The sequence below is a fragment of the Diadema antillarum genome, unplaced genomic scaffold (genome assembly GCF_040938485.1).
Source record: "Diadema antillarum isolate AM-2024a unplaced genomic scaffold, OU_Dant_1.0 scf00000027, whole genome shotgun sequence".
In the NCBI taxonomy this organism is placed as follows: Eukaryota; Metazoa; Echinodermata; class Echinoidea; order Diadematoida; family Diadematidae; genus Diadema; species Diadema antillarum.
The window spans coordinates 1,945,229-1,966,144 of NW_027270916.1; the positions used below are offsets into that span (position 1 = coordinate 1,945,229).

Genomic DNA, 20,916 nt, shown 5'->3' on the forward strand with positions numbered 1-20,916 from the left:
CAGTGCAAACTCTATTTGATCGTACAGGAATTACATTGAGCACTCTCTCTGTATCCAAACTACCACAGTTTTGTAGATTTTTTCAGCAATTATGTTAGGAAAAGAAATATCAAGTTATATGCTCTGAAAATGTGTATATATTCTATTGTGAATTAACAATGTTGTGGTCATGATACATGTAAGAAGGGAAAAATTAGCTGTGATTACTGCATTGTACGCTCTGCCTGTGCCTACTGCTTAATTTGTACGACCCCACTTGACCTTTCAGTATCGCATTGTGCATGGGTACGTGAGTTCACCTCATTCATTTGCACGTAGGGTGTGGCCAGCATATGGACCCAACTACTAGCAACGATATGTTTACATTTATATGTGAGGCATTATGTTTTCGGGTTGTCCGTCCGTCCGTCCATCCATAATCAATTTTTGTGGACAGCATAACTAAAAAACAGTTTGAGGTATCCTAATGAAACTTGGCATGTGTATGAGTGGGCAAAGTTGTGCCTATCAACATTTGGGTGCACATGCTCAAGGTCAAAGGTCAAAAAGTCAAGGTCAAATGTTGAAAAATCTCACTATTTCCCCCATATTTATGCAATGCCTAAAGGTATTTTCTTGAAACTGAGTGTATACATGAACTACCAAGTGAAGATTTACCAGAGAGAGTTTTGGATCATGAGGTCAAAGGTCAAGTGAAAATGTTAAATTTTCACTTTTTTATCCATATCTCACAAATATTTCAAGGTATCTTCATGGAACTTAGTACATATGCATTTACTAACTGGCAGTGATCATCTAGGGAATTTAGGGTCATGGGTCAAAGGTCAAGGTCAACTCATCAAAATGTCACAATTTCCCTCTTATCTATGTATTGCCTGCAGGATTTTTCTTGAAACTTAGTGTATGCATATATTGCCCAATAGAGATTCCCTTGGAAGTTTCTTGCTATAAGGTCAAAGGTCAAAGGTCAAGTGAAAGTGCTAAATTTCACTTCTTCCTTAAACTTATAAAAGGGTTTAATGGAGCACGTTTTAGCCAGCAAAATTATGAAGCACGGGGACGAAAATAACATCATTTTTCCCCTGCAATATGGCTTCCGTAAGAACATGTCATGTGAACAACAATTACTTGGTTTCACAAGCGATTTACATAGGAACTTGGATGCAGGACGTCAAACGGATGTTATAGTCATGGATTTTTCAAAAGCTTTTGACAAGGTTGGGCATGAGCGGCTTTTACGTAAACTGGACTACTATGGTATCAGGGGGAAAAATCTGAAATGGATTCAAAGTTTTCTCAATGGAAGAAGTCAGAGGGTTGTTTTGGATGGTATTAAATCTTCTTCAGTAGCGGTAGGATCTGGAGTGCCTCAGGGGTCGGTTCTTGGGCCTTGCCTCTTTCTACTTTACATCAATGACTTGCCTGATGGTCTCGCGTCAAAGGTTCGCCTTTTTGCCGATGATGCAATTTCTTACATGACCATCGACAATCAACATCATACGCAAAATCTTCAAGAGGACCTAAACAAAATTGGTGACTGGGCGAAAAAATGGATGATGGATTTGAACACAGATAAGTGTAAGGTTTTGACAATATCCAGGAAAAGAAGTAAGGTGCAACACGTGTATCATCTAAATAACGCCCCTCTTGAATCTGTTGAATCTGTGAAGTACTTGGGTGTAACCATCACTTCTGATTTGAAGTGGACCCAACACATTAACAATACTGTCAATAAAGCCAATAACGTGCTTGCATTTCTAAAACGCAATCTTCGCATAAAATCTGATGTTAAAGCCACAGCTTACAAAACGTTGGTTCGACCAATTGTTGAGTATGCTTCCACAGTTTGGGACCCATCTACCAAGAACCTAATCCACCAAGTGGAAATGGTCCAGAGAAGAGCTGCGCGATTCACTTTAAATCGCTACCATAACACCTCGAGTGTCACCATAATGCTACAAGAACTTAATTGGACCACTCTGGAACAGCGCAGAGAAAATGACAGGCTAATTATGATGTACAAAATACACAATAATCTCACTCCTCTTTCAGCACAGGACTATATCATCAAAAAGGCTACTCAGTTAACGAGAGCCTCGCAACCACACTCCTACCAGGTACCATATTCGAGAACTGAATCGCATCGCCATTCGTTCTTCCCAAGAACTGTAAGGAACTGGAATTCCCTGTCGTCAGAAATTGTTTCAGCGCCATCTGTGGGATCATTTCGAAACCGTCTAACGGTTGATCACAGTGGCTAGTATTTTCGTTAAATTTTCTATGTGCTTGTAAATATCTGTAAATAAATTGTATTATAATGTAAATAGCACCAGTCTGCAAGAATCTTCAGTCTATTGAAGGAGGCAGACTTAATCAGAAGAAGAAGAAGAAGGGTCAAAAGTTGGGTACAAATCCTCAAATCCCCAAATACCTGCACACTTAGACAGTATAGCCATTCATCCAATTAGCTCTTTGTGTGCCATGATGGAAACCCCCTCTGTGCCACATTATTTTGAGACACCAGCAGAGTCATACTCTGAGAAAATATTCTGTTTCTCAAATCTATGTTACTTCTATAGATTTCTGTTAAGCTGGACACATAGTGAGCAAAGTTGCAGAGAAAATGCCAAGCTTTGCTTTGATGTAAATTGAATGACAAATCCATGATTGTTTTTCTTTCAACTGACTAGTACAGCTGAATAACTGTAAAGGCATGACATTTGCACACAAAACAGTGACAGAAACTTAGAATTCACACGCAAATCCAGTAGGCAACACGGCTTGATAGTCAATCACAGCATAAAATGCAAGCTAAATGTGAGAGGAAGGAAAGCGCGAGAAACGCTTTTATTGTACTGCGCCATTTGGCGATTTATCGATCGGTTTGGGTGAGTTTGTGCATTTGAGCAGAATATGCGAAGTTGGCATGCCGTCGACTGAGTCAGATGTATGAACGTGGCACATAAAGAGTTAAACCTCGCTCACGGAAAATGAACATTCAACACATTTGTGACAAATCTGTCATTTTAATATTTTGCCAATTATGTGAAACTGTCATCACACATTGTCAAGACATTGTACTATACACCTATTAGGAGAACCATGCATTATGGTGGAGGCATACCTGTCGCCATAGCGACATTTCTAGTTAAAGTATTCAATTGTTGTACATAGGGGTCTTTGCAGGAATATATGCTTATCACAGCGTGAAGTATGGTTTCCTGCCTAATTCAGATGAATCCCACGTGTTTGATGCAAGACAGCGGAATGCGAGACTGATAGGTATGGCGTGTGTTTTGTTTCATTAGTTGGATGCTTAGCTGTAAAAATTTTGTATTCCCGCAGGCAAGTTAGTCTCTCTTGATTTCCTTGACCCAATAAGCCCGTGAACGACTCTTCTCCTCCAAGCCGTCCCTCAAGAACCGCTCCACTGTCTTCACCATCGGTAACCGTGGCAACATCTTGACCTCGGGGCTAGAGGCCCCAATCATCCTTCCCCATGCTGCTCAGAAGGATGACACTAAGGTGAGAGCTTGTCCTGAGTGCTGGACTTACCCAACAGAGTGTCCATTTTCATATGTAAATCAGTAGTTGCAATTAGATTTATGGAATTCAGAAGGAAATGTATATCGATGTTGCTATTACTGATATCATTCACGCAGGTGCTTGCATTCGCATTTTGTGTTTCTGCTTTAAGGTCGAGTCTGTTTTGTTTTGTTGTAAGTTGTTGTTGTTTCAGTTCATTGTGGGCTGGGGGGGTAGGACTTGCACTGGGAACTGTTATGTAGACAGCAGGAACAGATTTTTGGAGTTATTAACATCATGCCAATTGAGTTCACTTTTATGTCATGCTTCTATATGATTGTTCTTCCAGTTTGACTTTGTGTGTATGCTCATGTGCTTTTCGTGTTCTTGACATTTAAGCACCGTCATTTACATATGTAGAAATCCGACAATGAATTTCCTGTAATTTTTTTTTTATTGGACGATTAAAATTGAATTGAATTGAATTGAATTAGAATTGAATTAGAATTTTTATGGAATATAACGAATGATGTAAGGTGATCCAGAACTTAGTATTTCTAGTTGTAGATACTCTCTACTGCCATGCTGTCTAATATCACTATTCCGCAAAGACATGTGAAAGTTGTGAAAGGGAAAACATTTTCTTGTCTCATATCAGATTTTTTTAAAAATGAAACTTTGACCATTCTGTTCCTCTGGTTTTCTTCTACATGATATTGCGCCTAGTGTTTATTACAGCTTTAACGTCCCTTTATCTTTCTCTCTGTGATCAATCTATTCCAGCATACTTTTGAGAGTCTGTTTCGGAGCCAGCACTACGCTCTGCTCGACAATTGCTGCCGCGAGTACCTCTTCATCTGCGACTTCTTCATGGTTAGCGGGAGCAGCGCCCAGGACCTCTTTACCGCCATCATGGGCAAGACACTGTCCATGTTTCTGGTATACATTTTTCCCTCACATTGCCCTCTACTGGCCGTTTTTGCATATTCTCTTTTAATCATTGTTGATTGGTTACCTGGCTTCGATTGTATTTTATTGTATCATATAATTCTGTTATTAAATTATGTAGACTTGCTGACTCTTTCTTTTTAATAGGAATTTTCATTTTTTTTTCATCTCATACAGAAACTTTATTCAACCTTCAGAAGTATCTTTAAAGATAAACAAAATGAAGTATTTATAATTTCTTAGGAGAGCCTATTCAAGAAGCAAAATTTTTGCATGCCCTATAGGCCTGTCCATCACAAAGTTCAAACATTTTGCTCAAATCGTGGAACTCTGAGCAAACAAGTCTACAAGGATTAAAGATAAGTTGCATTGAGATGCAATATTCCTCAGACAGAAACAGTGCTGATTTACACTCTTCACTAGTCCTCTTTATTGTCTTTAATATCATTGTTATTTTCTCTGTTAGTACCTGTCATGTTGGTTTGTGATTAGGGTAATTATTGCTTGTCAGTCTCAAAATACGAGCGTAATTACATGTAGGTCGACAAAGGAATCAGAGTTTAGAGGCAGGTTTTCCAAATGCTTGCAACTTGGTTGTGTCAGTTGTGCCAAGTTGTCACATTGGTTCCAAGTTTTTGTACAAAATACCCTGGAAATCAATTTGTGTACAGCTAGGATACAAAAAAAAAAAAAACAGCCATAATTCACCTGTGATAGCCTTTGATATACAAAGTTCAATAAATGAGATCATATATCTATAACAAATTTGCACTTGTGTTCTGCACATTGAAATTGTGCTCCGTAAGCGCCACTACTGTTATGCGCGCATTCTAGCTTTAAGCGTACGTTTTTGTGAATAATATCGAGATTCCATATTGATCGGTTAGCATCGTATTGGTCGAAATATATGCACGCATTGCATATAACAATCATTCAAGACGTATTTGGAAAAAATATTGATAGCGTGATCGTTGATAGAAAAATTGGGTGATTGACTTTTTTTTGTACATTGCATATTCTTTAAAGTTTACATTTAGTCCCACAAAGATAAAAATTGGAATGACAAAAAGGCATCATTATCTTGCAGAGGGCATGTCTCAAGTATATTCTACAAATATAGCAATCATAATACTCAGGATGTTGGTGCAATTAAACATTTGTGATAAGCAGAAGATTTCCGTCCAGCGTATGCTAGTAGCTGAGTAATGCCTGCAACCTCTATGTTCGTCCTTAGCCTTCCTTCTCTTCACAGCAAAGCTAGCAAGTTCCTGTTTTTCAGTTGAGGTATATAATTCTCAGAAGTTAAAAGTTGCATATCCTGGTGAAATCAGTTTTTTTTTTCCTCTCTCTCTCTCTCTGAATGTGATGTCCCTGATATGAGGAAACAGAAAGCATGAATGTGGTTTTATCTTTCATTTTTTTTCTCTCTCTCTTCCTGTTTGTCTTTTTTTTTGTATGTGTGTCTGGCTGTAGAAACACATGGATACGTACACCAATGAGTGCTATGACTCCATCGCCGTCTTCTTGTGTATCCACATCATACAGCGCTATAGGGTTCTCATGCACAAACGATCCGTACCAGCGCTGGACAAGTAAGCTCATGATTTGGTTAATGTAAAGCTCACTGTTTGACCATGTTTCCGTCGTGAAAAATCTGAGTTGCGTAGTCTTACATGCTACCAGATTCTCTCTGATATTATGCAAGAATTAAAGGGGATTCCATCCTGATATCATGTTGCTTTGTATGAAAACTGAAAAATCAGAGAAGTGGATCAGTGAAAATTTTAGGAAAAAAATCAGACACACAAAAAAAGTTATAAACTGAAAAATATAGAGAGTAAGACAAATTGGCAACTCTGTGTGATGTAGATGTTGAATAGCTCTCCATTCTGTTTGTACACAAAGTTTCACTAATTTTTTTTTTCAAATATTTTGGCACAGACAGAACTTATGTGCTGAGGAGGACATGAAAAAATGTCTCACTCTTATTATATACCTAGAACAGATCTGTAGAAAAATTTGTGACTATTCGTGTACAAATGGAATGGAGAGCTGTATATTTCTGTTAAAAACATATATTCCATAGACTTACTGACTCTTTCTTTTTGATAGGAATGTTCAGATTTTTTTTTTTCATCACAAATAGAAGCTTTATTCAACCTTCAGTAGTATCTTGAAAGATAAGAAAAGAAAATGAAGTACTTTTAATTTGTTAAGAGAGTCTCTTCGAGAAGCAAAATTTGCAGAATGGAGAGCTGCTCAACAGCTATGATGCCAAACAGAGTTGCCAATTTATCTTGCTCTCTAAACTGTAAACAGTTCATTTTCTTTTCCCAAATTTTACTGATCAACTTTTCTGTTTTCATACAAAGCAACCTGATCAATACCAGAATTGAATTCTCCTTTGAGCTATGAAAAAAAAATTGAGTTGAAGTTCAATGCTGAGTGCTTCAAAGAATTGAAACTCTGTGAATGACCAAATTTACCACATTTAAAATTTTTCATCTTACTGTAGACAAGTGGAAATTTTTGTGCATTTTGTGTGACATGAAATTGGAACAAAAATAAAAATGCATTTGATGGAATTTATAATATTTTATCACTATGATTCTGTGGAATTAAAAACATGCAAAATTCATTTTGCCTAACTGAGCACAAAAAATATACTCACTCAAAAATTTTATTTCCACTTTTATAGTATGCTGCAATTTTAGAATAAGCCTGTCAGTGCATGGCTTATTAGCATGGTGATATTTGTTCATATATCTCTTTTTAGTGACATCATAATCAACAAAACTTATGTTTGCTGGGATCCACCTGGCAATGTTTTTTTTTTTTCTTTCTTTCTTTCCTACATTTAAACATCATCGTACAGCTCAGTCAGCAAAGTTCGATAATTTCTGTACTTGAGTTGCCACAATGTGAAAACAGTGTCTTTATGAAACCTGACTGAGTCCAAGATTCATAGGAGGCGTGTAATTGGTCACAGGTTCTCTATACTTTGCCTTACCTTGATATGACCTTTCTATCACATACACAAGATTTCTTTTGTACATGGCATTATTATTTGATGAGAGCCCTAAAATTTGGGGTGAAAAATCATCTTGATTTTGCTGGTGAGGGCATGAATGATATTCCCTAACATTTGTTTGAATTTCTCTGATTGTCAGCAACAAGGAACCTCTCAGTAACCTTGTGACTTTCGGCGTGTAGGTGTCAATTTTTGAAACTATAAGACTATAAATGATTTTTGGGACATATTTACATGAGAAGTCATTATTTCCATCTTCTTCCTCCTCCTCCTCCTACTCTTCCTTCTCTTCCCCCTCCTCTTCCTCCTCCTCCTCTTCCTACTCCTCCTCCTCCTCCTCCTCTTCCTCCTACTCTTCCCCTCTTCCTCTTACTCCTCCTCCTTCTCTTCCCCTTCCTCCTACTCCTCCTCCCCTTCCCTCCTCCTGCTCCTCCTCCTCTTCCTCCTCCTCTTCCCCCTCCTCCTCTTCCTCCTCCTCTTCCTCCTTCTCTTCCTCCTTCTCCTCCTCTTCCTCCCCTCCTCTTCCTCCTCCTCCTCATCCTGCTCCTCCTGCTCCTACTCCTCCTCCCCTTCCCTCCTCCTGCTCCTCCCCCTCTCCCTCTTCTCCTCTTCGCCATCCTCCTCCTCCTCCTCTTCCTCCTCCTCCTTCTACTCCTCCTCCTTGTACTCCTCTTCTTCCTCCTTCTCTTTCTCCTCTGCCTTCTCCTCCAAATCCACCTCCTCCTCCTCCTCCTCCTCCCTCTTCTCCTCCTCCTGCCCCCACACCAGGTACTGGGAAACATTACTTGAGATGCTGTGGCCCAGGTTCAAGATCATCCTGGAGCTCAACATTCAGAGCATCCACGAGACTGATCCCCAGAAGCTAGGCTCCATCGATGTTAGGCCCCACTACGTAAGACCCCTCCCCCACTGTCTTTTCACTTTCACTTCAGTTCGTTAAGTTAACCATTCGATGAAAAAAAAACAATGAATACAAAATGTATATAATATCAACAAAGCAGAAGCAATGGAAGTACTGTATACGCCATATGTTTACCAAGTCTAATTTTTCACAAATTAGAACTTCCTGATGATTCTGCAAATGGTTAAATTCGCAATCGTGGATAAAATCTTCACAAATAAACTCATTAAGCAAGGTGCATTGTATGATGGGGGTTACATTGCTACATTTCTGAAGTATATGAGCTTCCTATGTCACCATCCTTGTGTGCAGTACTGAACGGAGAAATGTATACTTGCACGTCACATTCATATCGGGATCAGAGTCAATATTTTCGTGTGTCTTTAGATTCGCGAATAGCAATTCGCGAAATTCTAAATAATGCAGACCTCACAAAATATTTGGCATGTACAGTTATATAACAAATACAGTATGAATAATTACATTATGACAATGAGCTACAATGTAAGAACAGAGTTATTAATAAGTTGCTTTGGGAAGACAAGGTAGTCTATTCTATGACTATGCCCAGAGAGAAAAAGGGATACAGAATGTCCACAATGTGATGTGAAACATCATACAGATGTACTGTACATGTTTGAGAAGTAACTGACACATATCAATGCATGCACATGTTCACAAATGCATACAAACACAATCATGTACGCACACACACACACACACAGACACAAACACATACACAAGCACAGGCACAAGCATGAACACAAACACAAACACGTACACAAGCACAAGCACAAACACCAAACACCAACACCAACACTGGACAGGACACATACTTCCAGAAACACACCCTGACCTGCTGCTAGGATTAGGAAGCATCATAGTAGACTTGCCAAGCGTGACTCTCTTTTACCTTTCCCTTTGAGAAGATTTCACTTAAAGGGGAAGGCTAGTAACTGATCAGTGGGAATCAGTGGAAATGCCGGGAGATGATTGTTCCAATCCTTATGGGATTCATTCAAGAGTTCATTGTGTATCTATTGTTGTGTGAAAATGATTTGCTTCAGAACGGTCTCATATTTGGGGAGGATGGCCTGAGGGCCTAAGTCATTTAGTTGGCTCTTTCCAGACCCGGGCTGCCCAACCTGGTGCCCCCTTACCACTCCAATGTATAATTTTCTGATTTCGAAAAAATGTATTTGTGATTGAAAGCCGAATAAATAATAATAATAATATTCAAGTAATGTGCAGATTAATGCTCCGTCACTGACCAGGGACGCTAACCTGGAAGCATTAAACTGCACATTACTTGAATATGAAACCATTCTGAAGCAAATCATTTTCACACAACAATAGATATACGATGAACTCTTGAATGAATCCCATAAGGATTGGAACAATCATCTCCCAGCATTTCCACTGATTCCCACTGATCAGTTACTAGCCTTCCCCTTTAAAATGTTTGTTATTTTGGGGGAACTTTCTTCTTTAAAATTGCCAAATGAGACAAAACAAATTTAAAAAAAATCATATTACCAAGTGATCATTTACTAAATTGTAAATTTTTCCTGTTCAATGATAGATTAGATACCATAGGTAGAACTATAGAACCCTATTAACAGATAATATTTCCAGTCAACAAATTATGACATCATGCTAGCATAACTAATAAGTGAGCAACGTAGCAAAATATGTGACATTTTCATCATCTTTAATACTAGCATGTAACGAAAGTTGTGAAGAAATTACATGAAATACAATGTATGTAAGCAAAATAATCAAGACTTGGTTTCAATCTGCTTTGATGTCTCATTTGAGTGGTAATATTTTCATGTAGTAAGTGTTACTTTATGTCATGTTGATGTAGACATGTATCTGTCTGTATACAATTTGTATGTTAATATTTTGTCATTCTATCACTCATTTTGCATGTAGATTACCCGTCGTTACGCTGAGTACTCTGGCGCCCTCGTGAACCTGAACGAGACATTTCCAGACGAGAAGGTGAACCGGCTCCTGCTGCGGCTCCAGGCGGAGGTGGAAAACTTCATCCTGAGGATGGCGGCCGAGTTCCCTTCCCGCAAGGAGCAGCTCATCTTCCTCATCAACAACTACGACATGATGCTCAATGTCATCACGGTGAGTCTTCCTCTCCTTGCTCGTGGATTCTGATGACCGGTCTTTTTCCCCTGCTCAGTTAAGACTGCATCTTCCAGCTGGGTCTCCGCAGCTGGAGTGAGGCTACGGAGGGCGGATCAACCCGCCCGCAGCGTTCTATGAGGTGGTCGGCCGCCTATACCTCACCACAGTCGCATCTGTCTGTGTCTGAGAGATTCCGCAGGTGCCAGCAGCCCCGAATGCGCCCCCCAGTGTGGATTTGGTTCAGGCGGTACCATTCTTTGCGAGGAAGGTCACAGATCACCATCACCATCACCATCATCACCATCATCACCATCATCACCATCATCATCACCATCATCACCATCACCATCATCATCACCATCATAACTATGATCACCATCATCACCATCACCATCACCATCATCATCACCATCATCATCACCATCATTATCACCATAATCACCATCACCATTATCATCGTCATCACTACCATCATCACCATCATCACCATCATCATCACCATCATCACCATCATCATCACCATCATCACCATCATCACCATCGCCACCATCATCACCATCATCACCATCATTATCATCATGATCATGCCAAACTTTCCATCACCACCATCATCATATCACTCCTCATCATCATCATCACTCACTGTATGTGATAACTAACATCACAGCTCTCTCTCATCAGCATCAACATCATCATCCATGCAATTTTCCAATCAGACCTGGGTTAAGCACCAGGGATTTTACATGAGAACATTACTCAACAAGTGGCCCTCTTTTCATGTGCAAGTGATATGAAGGGACCATCACGTTCATTGTATTCAGTGTCATGATCATCCCGACTAATGTGGTTGTCATCATCATCGTTATCATCAGCTTCATCATTGAGTTGGTTTCACTCATTATTTCCTTTCCACTCATGGGTTGCTTGCATGTGTTCATGATAGCACTTCCCATGAAGAGTAGCTGTTGCGGCTAAATGGATAAGACTACGTACTGCCAATCACATTGTCTCTGGTTTGAGTCCCAGGGCTGCAGTGGTGTGTGCCATTAGGCAAAGGTACCTTATCCTCCTCAATGCCTGTAGTCCAGTGGAGGGGACCTAAAATGTCCTTTCCTTGGGCGCTTGCTTGCTTGCAAGCATTTGTTGCTTCCTGAGCAGCCCTTCATGTAAGATAGATCATACTCTAAAAGTAGATATTTTCGCATGAGTTATGTTTTTGTGCTCGGCCGTGTGTGACAAATTCATGTGTTTTTAAATCTCTGGGATCAGGATGTTGATTACTAGACCATATGGCATGCAAAAATATCCACATGCTTTTATTTTCGTGCTAACTTCTGGTTGCACGAAATGCGTGAAGATTTTCACACCGTGAAAAATTTCCAGTATTTAAGTCCATAATTTAAATCATTCAAAACGACTTGTCTGAGCTTTGATGCAAACAAGTTAAATCAGACATTTTAGATTTCACATGCTCTGAAATTATTTGATATTATTGTAGTAATTGATACCAGTATTCCACTAGCTTCCTTTTCTTTCTGTATTATTGCCATAGCTGTGTAAATGTAGCAGAGCTGACTTATTTTCATGTCTCACTGTATGATGTTTTGCCTGAGAGAAACTATTGACATTAAAAGTTAATTCTTTTTCTGATTTGGTCCCATTTACTCTCAGGAGTGTACCTCGGAGGATTCTCGTGAGGCGGACAGCTTCCGGCAGCTCCTGGAGGCACGGACTGGGGAGTTCATCGAGGAGGTGCTGGCCCCCCACTTTGGGGGCATGATGTCCTTCGTGAAGGATGCTGAAAACCGCATTGAGCGGGGCCAGGCTGACCAGCTTAAGAACCAAGAACGTAAGGAATAGAAGTCTTTCATTGATATTAATTGGTTGAGGACTAGTCCCGAGTATACTCGGGCAGGTGTCTGTGGGAAATGCATGCCAAAGCAAGATCACCTTGTCTTCAAGAGGTTAAAGGGTCCAAATTTTCTTGTCAAATTCCCATTATTTGCCTTGAGTGATATGCTTGTCCTGACCTGTCCTGCGATTTTGTAACTTGGGAACTTTTTAACCTGCGTGTAAGTTGAGGCTGCTGTTATCATTTGGTCAAATTTGAATTACTGTATATTCAAATGTGTTTATTGATTGATTAATTTTGTTCGTTTATTTAGTTTCTATATTTGTCTATCTGCCTATCTATCTGTCTGTCTATTTATCTATATATCTACTTATCTAATCTTATTATCTCTCTTTGGATACACACCTGCATACTTACATCTACAAACATACATTCATCTCTTCCTCCGTTTCATCAAAGTATGTTCTCCAGTCCCAACCAATAGATTTAACTTATTAGAGTTAAATGTATATGTAAATAGTGTAGAGGTTTATTTTGAATGGAATTTATTTTCCCTTTGTTACGTGAGCTCAGACAGGTTTTATCTCTTTCTATGCCATCTAATGACATACTTTTGGTCTTAACCCATTGCTGGTAAAGTGAATATTTTTGCATGAGTAACTTTTTTTTAAGTAACTTTAACCTTTAGTTCTGTGTAATCAAAACATTAGATAGCATTACATAACACAAGCAAAAATAGCTGCATGCTTTTATTTTCGCAATAATTTCCGGTTGTGTGAAAGTTTCCACACCTCAAAAATGTCAACTTTGCAGTAGATCAAGTTTATATCTAATTCCTCCCCCCACCTCCCTTTTCATTGGTGCCAGGTCACGTGGAGCAGCTGGTGCGTGGGTTCTCGTCGGGCTGGAAGCAAGCCATTGAGCTCATCAACCAGGAGATCATGAGGTCCTTCACCAACTTCAAGAACGGCACCAGCATTCTACAGGTGAGAGTGATGGCCGAGAGTGCTTTTTACCACCTGCCACTCAAAGATCACCTGTGTTGTTTGTTGCAGTTGTTGTTGTTGTAGCCTTTTTGGTGTTGTTAATGTTGGTTTTGATGTAGCTAGTGGATTTTGATGTTGATGGTTGCTTTTTGTTGTGGTTGGTATTGATGTGTGCTTGTTGGTGTTGATGATGGTTGCCTTGTGATGGTGGTGTTGGTGGGTGCTTGTTGGTATTGTAGATGGTGGTTGCTTTTTGTTGATGGTATTGATGGGTGTTTGTTGGAGTTGTTGTTGATGGTTGCTTTTTTGTTGGTGGTATTGATGGGTGCTTGTTGGTGTTGTTGACAATGATTGCTTTTTGTTGTTAGAATTGATGGGTGCTTGTTGGTGTTGTTGATAATGATTGCTTTTTGTTGTTAGAATTGATGGGTGCTTGTTGGTGTTGTTGATAATGATTGCTTTTTGTTGTTAGAATTGATGGGTGCTTGTTGGTGTTGTTGCTGGTTGTTGCGTGTTGGTGGTGGTAGTGCTTTTGGTTGATGGTGGTAATTACTTTCTTGTTGGTTGTTAATGTCAGTAATGATGGTTATTGTTATTTTTGAGGGTAATGAAGTTGGCATTGTTGATGGTTGTGCCACAACAACTGCTGCAGCTGCTTCACTTCATGGCTCAAACAAAGCCATTCCATCCTTTCATTTAGTCTATTACACAAGGTTGGACACAAAGTGAGACATGTATTTTAACTTGTGATGTAAGTTGAATTCTTTTTCTGTCTTGGCAATACAACCTCGGGATCATGTTTGATCAATATCTCAAACGGAATGTATATGAGGTAGGGTTGCTTGAAAAAAGTTGCAGATATCCTTAAATATCTATGCCAAAATCATGCTAAGAGATTAAGCTTGCATGAGTGATGAAATACAAAGGGGAAAAAATTGAGGTAAAGTTTTCTGGATGCTGAAGTTTTTAGAGAGGCAAGGCTACTTTTACTATTCTTATGAAGAAAAGTTCACATATATATCCTCTTCACAAGGTCTGTTTTCTTGATTTTTTTTTTTTAATGACTATTCTTTACAGCTTGCTATTTTGAAGAAACTAGCATGTCCCCTATTTGAAGTAAGTAGCATGTTTTTGTTTTGTCTGGTCTGGTCTCATGTCTTCTAGGGAGCCCTGACGCAACTCATCCAGTACTATCACCGCTTCCAGAAGGTCTTGTCCCAGAACCCGCTGAAGGGCATGGCGGTGCGAGGGGAGCTCATCAACATCCATCACCTCATGGTGGAGGTCAAGAAACACAAGCCTGCCTTTTGAGCATTTTCTGCAGCAGTGGACATTTGCATCAAAAGGACAGTCTCTTGACAATGTACTGTACATTTAGAAAAAAAGAGTGTACAGTTATATCAACCCGTTAAGGAAGAGTCCCGAATATACTCCGCCAAGTGTCAATGGGAAATGGTTGTTGTAGCAAAATCAAACAATCCGCAACAGGTTAAAGGGTTCCATGACATTTGCTCCTGCAACAGTTGCCCCCATAACCCTAACCCTAGCCCAAATCCTCACATCAAACTAAACCTAACACCTTATGGATCACAACCATAAGCCTAACTCTTAAGTCCTTGGAGAAAATAAGACCAGGGTAATTGTTGCAGGAGTCAGGAGCAAATTATGTGTCACCATATTAAAGATCCGGTAGCGTGGGGATGCATGGGTGGTCTTATTCATTCACTGTCCACCAGGGTACATTTGAAAACCGTGAATAGCGCTGGTCAGCAAATATGTGGATCGAAGCGTACCCTCATCGGTAACAGTCTACTCCAGATGAGATTCTTTGGCTCTGTGTGTACAGACATAGAGATCAGTGATAAAGCTCTACACAATTTGTTACAGGGATTCTCGAATATATCCAAGCTGGGCCAGCCTATCCACTCCATGATATCCCCTTGCTCTGTTGTGCGCTCGTTTTGCTTTGACACAGGTACGTTTTAGACTGTTTACATTTCAGCTGAGACTGCCCTCCTCATGTTTTGATGCATTATCGTTGATTCCTTCTCTTTTCTATTTCCCTCCCTGTCGCCAGAGTCCATATTCTATGTGTATAAGTCAAGAAAAAAACTTTGTTTTTAGTCTTTTGCACCCAGATGTGAGCACACATGTAATTACAATCTTGTGGCTTCGATACGTAGGACTATTAAGTGCTATCGATATGGGATGGCAAGAATAAGTTGAGCTTTTCCTCCTTTATACGAGCGAGCATGACCAAAGCTTGGCTACTTCTGAAAGTGTAAGTGGTTTAGGTACTCGTAAAGTAGTCACATGGTTATGAAATCATGTTTGATTATCTTTCCTTGTCGGTATTCAGTTAGAGCATTGCTATATTCATATCGTGTATGTGTGATAAGCTGTGCAGCTAGTTTGTGTAATTGGTCATATCCCTACCTAATGAATATTCATGAGAATGCAGTCCTAGTAGACAGTGCTCCACAATTGATATGCACAGCTACGGAGTTTAAAAGTAGCCCTTCTCAAATGTCTAGCTGCACAACAGAGACCATACTTTGATGAATAGTTATCATGACAAAGCTAATTATGAAGTTTAATTGTATTGAGGCTTGTGTTCCAAGTTTAGAATCTCATCAGAAAGTTAGAGTATAACTTCAGTCATGTAACTTTGATCTCACATTCCAGACTTTTCTTGTTGCTACATAATTATTGTCTTCTTTCTGCAAGAAGGCCTGTCTTTCATACAGCAGGGTAGATGCTACCTTCTTGTAGGAATTATTCATTAACCATTATTTGTACAAGTCAAGTTATTTATTGTGCACCACAATGACTTTTGTTAATAATTGCTAATATGTGAAACCAACAAAATACACTGAGATTATCAAGAAATATACATTTGCAATTATTTACTTGTTCATAAATACACATATTCTAACCAACATAGGAAAATGCTAAGTATTTTGATATCATTTTGTGCTTTCGTTTTGTAACTTTAAAGATGAGTAAAGACAGAATTTCTCTGAGAGAGAAAGCACAATAATGATAGTATAATGAAATGATACTGTTACCCTCTCAAGTCTTTAATGTGGAGTGTAACAACCATCACATTGTCTCCATAGGTATGTTTTCCCTAAGACTTGTCTCCAAACGTTTTAAGGCCATGCTGTCCTAACATCCATGACAAGCTAGGAGAAGTCTTGACATTTACAAATCTTATTTCTATTCTAAATGCAAGTAAATTATGCCTGTGGATTGTGTGTTACATCTCACTCAAACATTATTATAGTATTTATGGCAACTTGTGAATATAACGACCTTAAAAAAAAAGAAAAAATCTATGTAAATTATCACCCCATTAGCTAACTTTTGTAGTCCCACCAGCAGACTTTTGTGTTGTGTTATGAAGTATTTATATCCACCAACTGAGGTTAGTTTTAAAAGCAAGGCAGTTATTTGTGGAACAACAAATTCTGGGAATATCTTAAAGGTAGCCAAACTGTCTTAACCCTGATTGACATCACTGCAGTAAATCATTTGCTCATATGTTTGATATTGATGGTGTGTTTTCAAGTATACATTTTAATACTTTCCGCTGCCATCCTCTGCAATGTACAAACGCTAATTATCACAGGGATTTATTTTGGCTGTATTGGGAATTTAGACTGGTCCCAAAATGCAAATATCTTCTTGGGCACCAGAACATGGGGATCGAATGCAAATTATGAGCGGCACTTGCCTTTCATCGCAAGTTGCATTTAATTCACAGAGTCAAGTTTCTAGCTAGGGGCCCTGATTTGAAGTACTGTATAAGCTGTTATTTTCACGAGGGTTTAGTTTTCGCGAATTTCGCAAATCTCAGTTGGACTGCGAATTTAACAACACGCGAAAATGTCACCGTATGCTAAAGTAGTAGTGCGCTTATGTAGGCCTCCGTGTCAATTCGCGAAAACAACATCTCGCGAAAATGTCCCTGACCTCCTCATTCGCGAAAATATATATGCGAAAATAACAGCGTATACAGTAATGCTATGTATGTCTTAGTCCATGTATTAGAGATTTGTCTTAGGGGTAAATTCCTCATAAAGAGGGCATTCTGAATTCTAAATTGTGTCTATTGTATATGAAAGATGGATGATCCATTTCTGACGTGTAAATATTGATAAAAGTTTATCGATGTACTACCACTAATTGATGTGTTGCATGATGTCAGTGGATATGAAATGTAAGCAAATGATATGTGAGGCTTTATCATTTCCTTGATCCAGTGCACCAATTTTTGAATTGAATTGAATTCAATTCAATTCAATTCAATTGAAATTGAAATAAAGTCTGGATATGAGATGTGAGCGAGTGATGTGTGATTCTGTAGCATTTCCTTGATCCAGTGCACCAATTCTCGGATCTCGTGAAATGTTTCTGATTGTCAGTCTGCAAAGGAGATACAGATATGTGCGATGGTGACTTCTTGCATTCATAGCTACTATACACTTACTAGTACAATTGCACATAATAAGCCAGTTCGGGATTCCACTTTGAGCATGAGCAGAAAAAGGTCATCTGTACCAGCAGAGCATGAAGGTTTTTTATTCTCTGAGATAAGCATCTGTGATATAATGATTATTCAAGTGATCATTATGAGTGGTGCTTGCCAGCACATCCACCTGACAGCAAAAGTGGTATTTGACAATATCAATAGAAAAATATTGTTTATATATTCAATGCAAAATAATGAAATGGATGCTTTCCAAAGTGCTAATTGATGGATCATTCTGGTCACCTGGTCTACGCAAGTTCATTCTTTGTTTGAACATGACTGATGAATTCCATAAATTGTTACGTCGGGTAAGCTGAAATACCTTCTCTCGCTTGAAAACTCGTGGAGTGCCTAATCAACTGAGAAAGAAGAAGGTCGTTTGATGTTCGATGTTCCCATGAGCTAACCCCGAACTGGCTTATTTGTCGGTGATAGACTACACAATATGCTGAAGTCAAATTCGTTTCAGCAGAAATTCAGGCTACAATGTGCATGCACGTCACATTCATGTGAGGATCAGAGTTGATTTTGCATGTTGTTCAATTTGCCAATAGCACCAGACTTGGGAAATCTGCAAAAATAAAAACCACTCAAAATATATGGTGTATACTGTAAATTGAATTTTTTTTTTTGATTAATTAACCTGCACGGAATCATAAGGAAGTCCACCAATACAAAGTATGTGCCAATTTGAGGGAGCAACAGAAATCTCAAAATTGCATTGTCAATTTGTGAGTCAGTTACAAATTTTGGAATTTAGATCTAGACTTTTGAATATTCTGCAACCATTATAGCAAACAAGTATATTATGTTATGATACAAATGATACACTGGCGTCAGTGCGTTAGTGAAGATGTAATACGTTCAAGGGTATTTACAATCGTTTGACATGTACAAGGCCCAGCTGAGTGCATGTTGCGTCGATACAGAGTGAGCTGCATCTCCACCTATCTCATGAACTAAACCTGTGCATTATCTAGTTTATGATATGATTCTCTGAACTATTTCAAATTTACTTTTTTGGGTAAATAACAGCCAGCTACATGAAGAACTTACTCTGAAAGCCAAGACGTCCAAAGATATGTTCCAAACACACTAAATATGAACTTACATGTTGTTCACACAATTGTATATAAGTGATTGAATGAGCATTTGTAATTGATCGAGTGTGCGCTGCTGAAGTATGCAATTGTGACATGGGCGATCGTGATTACAGCAAGCCACAGTCACAAGTGTATTTGAGCAATTTACCCGCTGGGCATGGTTGGCAAAATTAGAGACTGATTATGTGATTACTCTCAGCCAACCATATGATTAGGATCCATATTGCCATTTTAAAACAGTAAATGGCTCAAAATGGAAGAAATCTCTTTTGTTTAATACTATCAATGACTGTACAAAAAAAAACACACAGAAAAACACACACACACATATACAATATCTTATATATGGTCTCCCTAATAAAGGTGTTGTGTCTCCTAAATAAAGTAACCATGTCTCCCTGCAGCGGGATCCATAGTTTGAAAAAAATAATCATATATCATATATTAATATAGATATAGATATATAGGTATATATGAAAACAGCTCCAAACCACAGGAATGTGGTTTCTAGGAGCCAATGGTTTCATTGAGCTGATCGCTTTTCCCACTCCAACTTGCTGATGTACATGTACCACTCGTATTCGTTTGTTCAGTATCTTTTGCGTGCGTAAGGAAGAGCATGACATTTTCAAACACTAAACATGTGCAACCAATGAAGACAAAATTTTAACAACCGGTGTTATTCGATGTCGTAGGGGGCACCTTAAATTGCAATAGGCATTTTTATTCACATAATCATTTCAATGATGTTATTTACATTATCACACATCCCGCTGTACAAGTTAATACATGCAGATATTTACATCTTGTTTCTCCAGTCACTTACATACGGTGTACATGTACAGGCTAATTTACACATATTTGATAGACACTCTTATCATCTTCTCTTTTTCCTATTCAGTATGAACAGTGTACAATGCTTGTATAAACGCCCAGGGTACATACCCACAGTGATATATAAACTTTACACAATACGCATAAGCAAGAGTTATCGATGATGATACATTTCTGCACAGTCGAAGTATTTTTATTCCCCGCATTTTTCCTGCCTCATTCCGATAAGAAAATAACACAAACAAAAACATCAGTATGCTATCTCGGGGGAAAGTAAATACAAGTATATTGCAGTTTCTTTCGCTACCTTCAAAATTTGTGTGTTCGATCTGAATGAATTATGACGATGTTGTGCACAAGCACAAGTGTATTCGTTATTTCAGTCCTGAGACATACAAATATACAGCAATGGAATTATGGGTTTTAATAATTATCTAACATGCATTACAAGGCTGATTAACATACTGTAAATATAAGACCTCAGACAAAAGATATACTGGCAATTACTTCTTCCTTACCCCGCTTGGCAAAGTATGATATGTATGCGTGATACAGAGCAGGACATTTGGCATGAACAATGCTTTAAATCTACAACATACTGGATTTCAACCTGGGAATGACTATTCCATTAAACATCCATACATGCCACATACAGTATACATCTTTACATTACAGAATACAAGCCTGTTTAATCATTAAAAAAAAAAAAAATACATTGATACTTGTGAGACAATTATGGAGACTAATTGTATGAGCTTAATGTCATGATGGATATTGCCCCATAATGTACATATCTGTACTACACAGCTATAAAGACAATAATATCTTATTTACAAAAGTACACAGTCATATTTGCGAGATTACCTTTATATCTATGACTGGATTTTTCTTCCTTTTTTTTGTTTTGTTTTGTTTTATTTTACAAGTTCCAGCTGCCCATGTGGTTACCACCTATAACTATTTGTGTATATACACATTAACAAATATGAGCCACCATGCATAAACAATTGCAATCTTATAAGGAATTAGTATCAGCTTCAGAGGCTATGCATCTAAACTT

General features: G+C 38.6%; 1 protein-coding gene across 1 annotated transcript in view; it reads left to right on the plus strand.

Annotated features, from left to right (window-relative positions):
* Nucleotides 1-14,696, plus strand: part of LOC139734905 (vacuolar protein sorting-associated protein 52 homolog) — a 42,899-nt gene extending 28,203 nt beyond the window's left edge. The window contains exons 10-17 of the mRNA XM_071645688.1: nucleotides 3,392-3,525; nucleotides 4,309-4,464; nucleotides 5,947-6,065; nucleotides 8,273-8,396; nucleotides 10,341-10,544; nucleotides 12,219-12,396; nucleotides 13,267-13,385; nucleotides 14,550-14,696. Coding sequence (XP_071501789.1) covers nucleotides 3,392-3,525; nucleotides 4,309-4,464; nucleotides 5,947-6,065; nucleotides 8,273-8,396; nucleotides 10,341-10,544; nucleotides 12,219-12,396; nucleotides 13,267-13,385; nucleotides 14,550-14,696 — 1,181 coding nt within the window. The remainder of the gene's footprint in view (nucleotides 1-3,391; nucleotides 3,526-4,308; nucleotides 4,465-5,946; nucleotides 6,066-8,272; nucleotides 8,397-10,340; nucleotides 10,545-12,218; nucleotides 12,397-13,266; nucleotides 13,386-14,549) is intronic.
* Nucleotides 14,697-20,916: the final 6,220 nt, after the last annotated feature.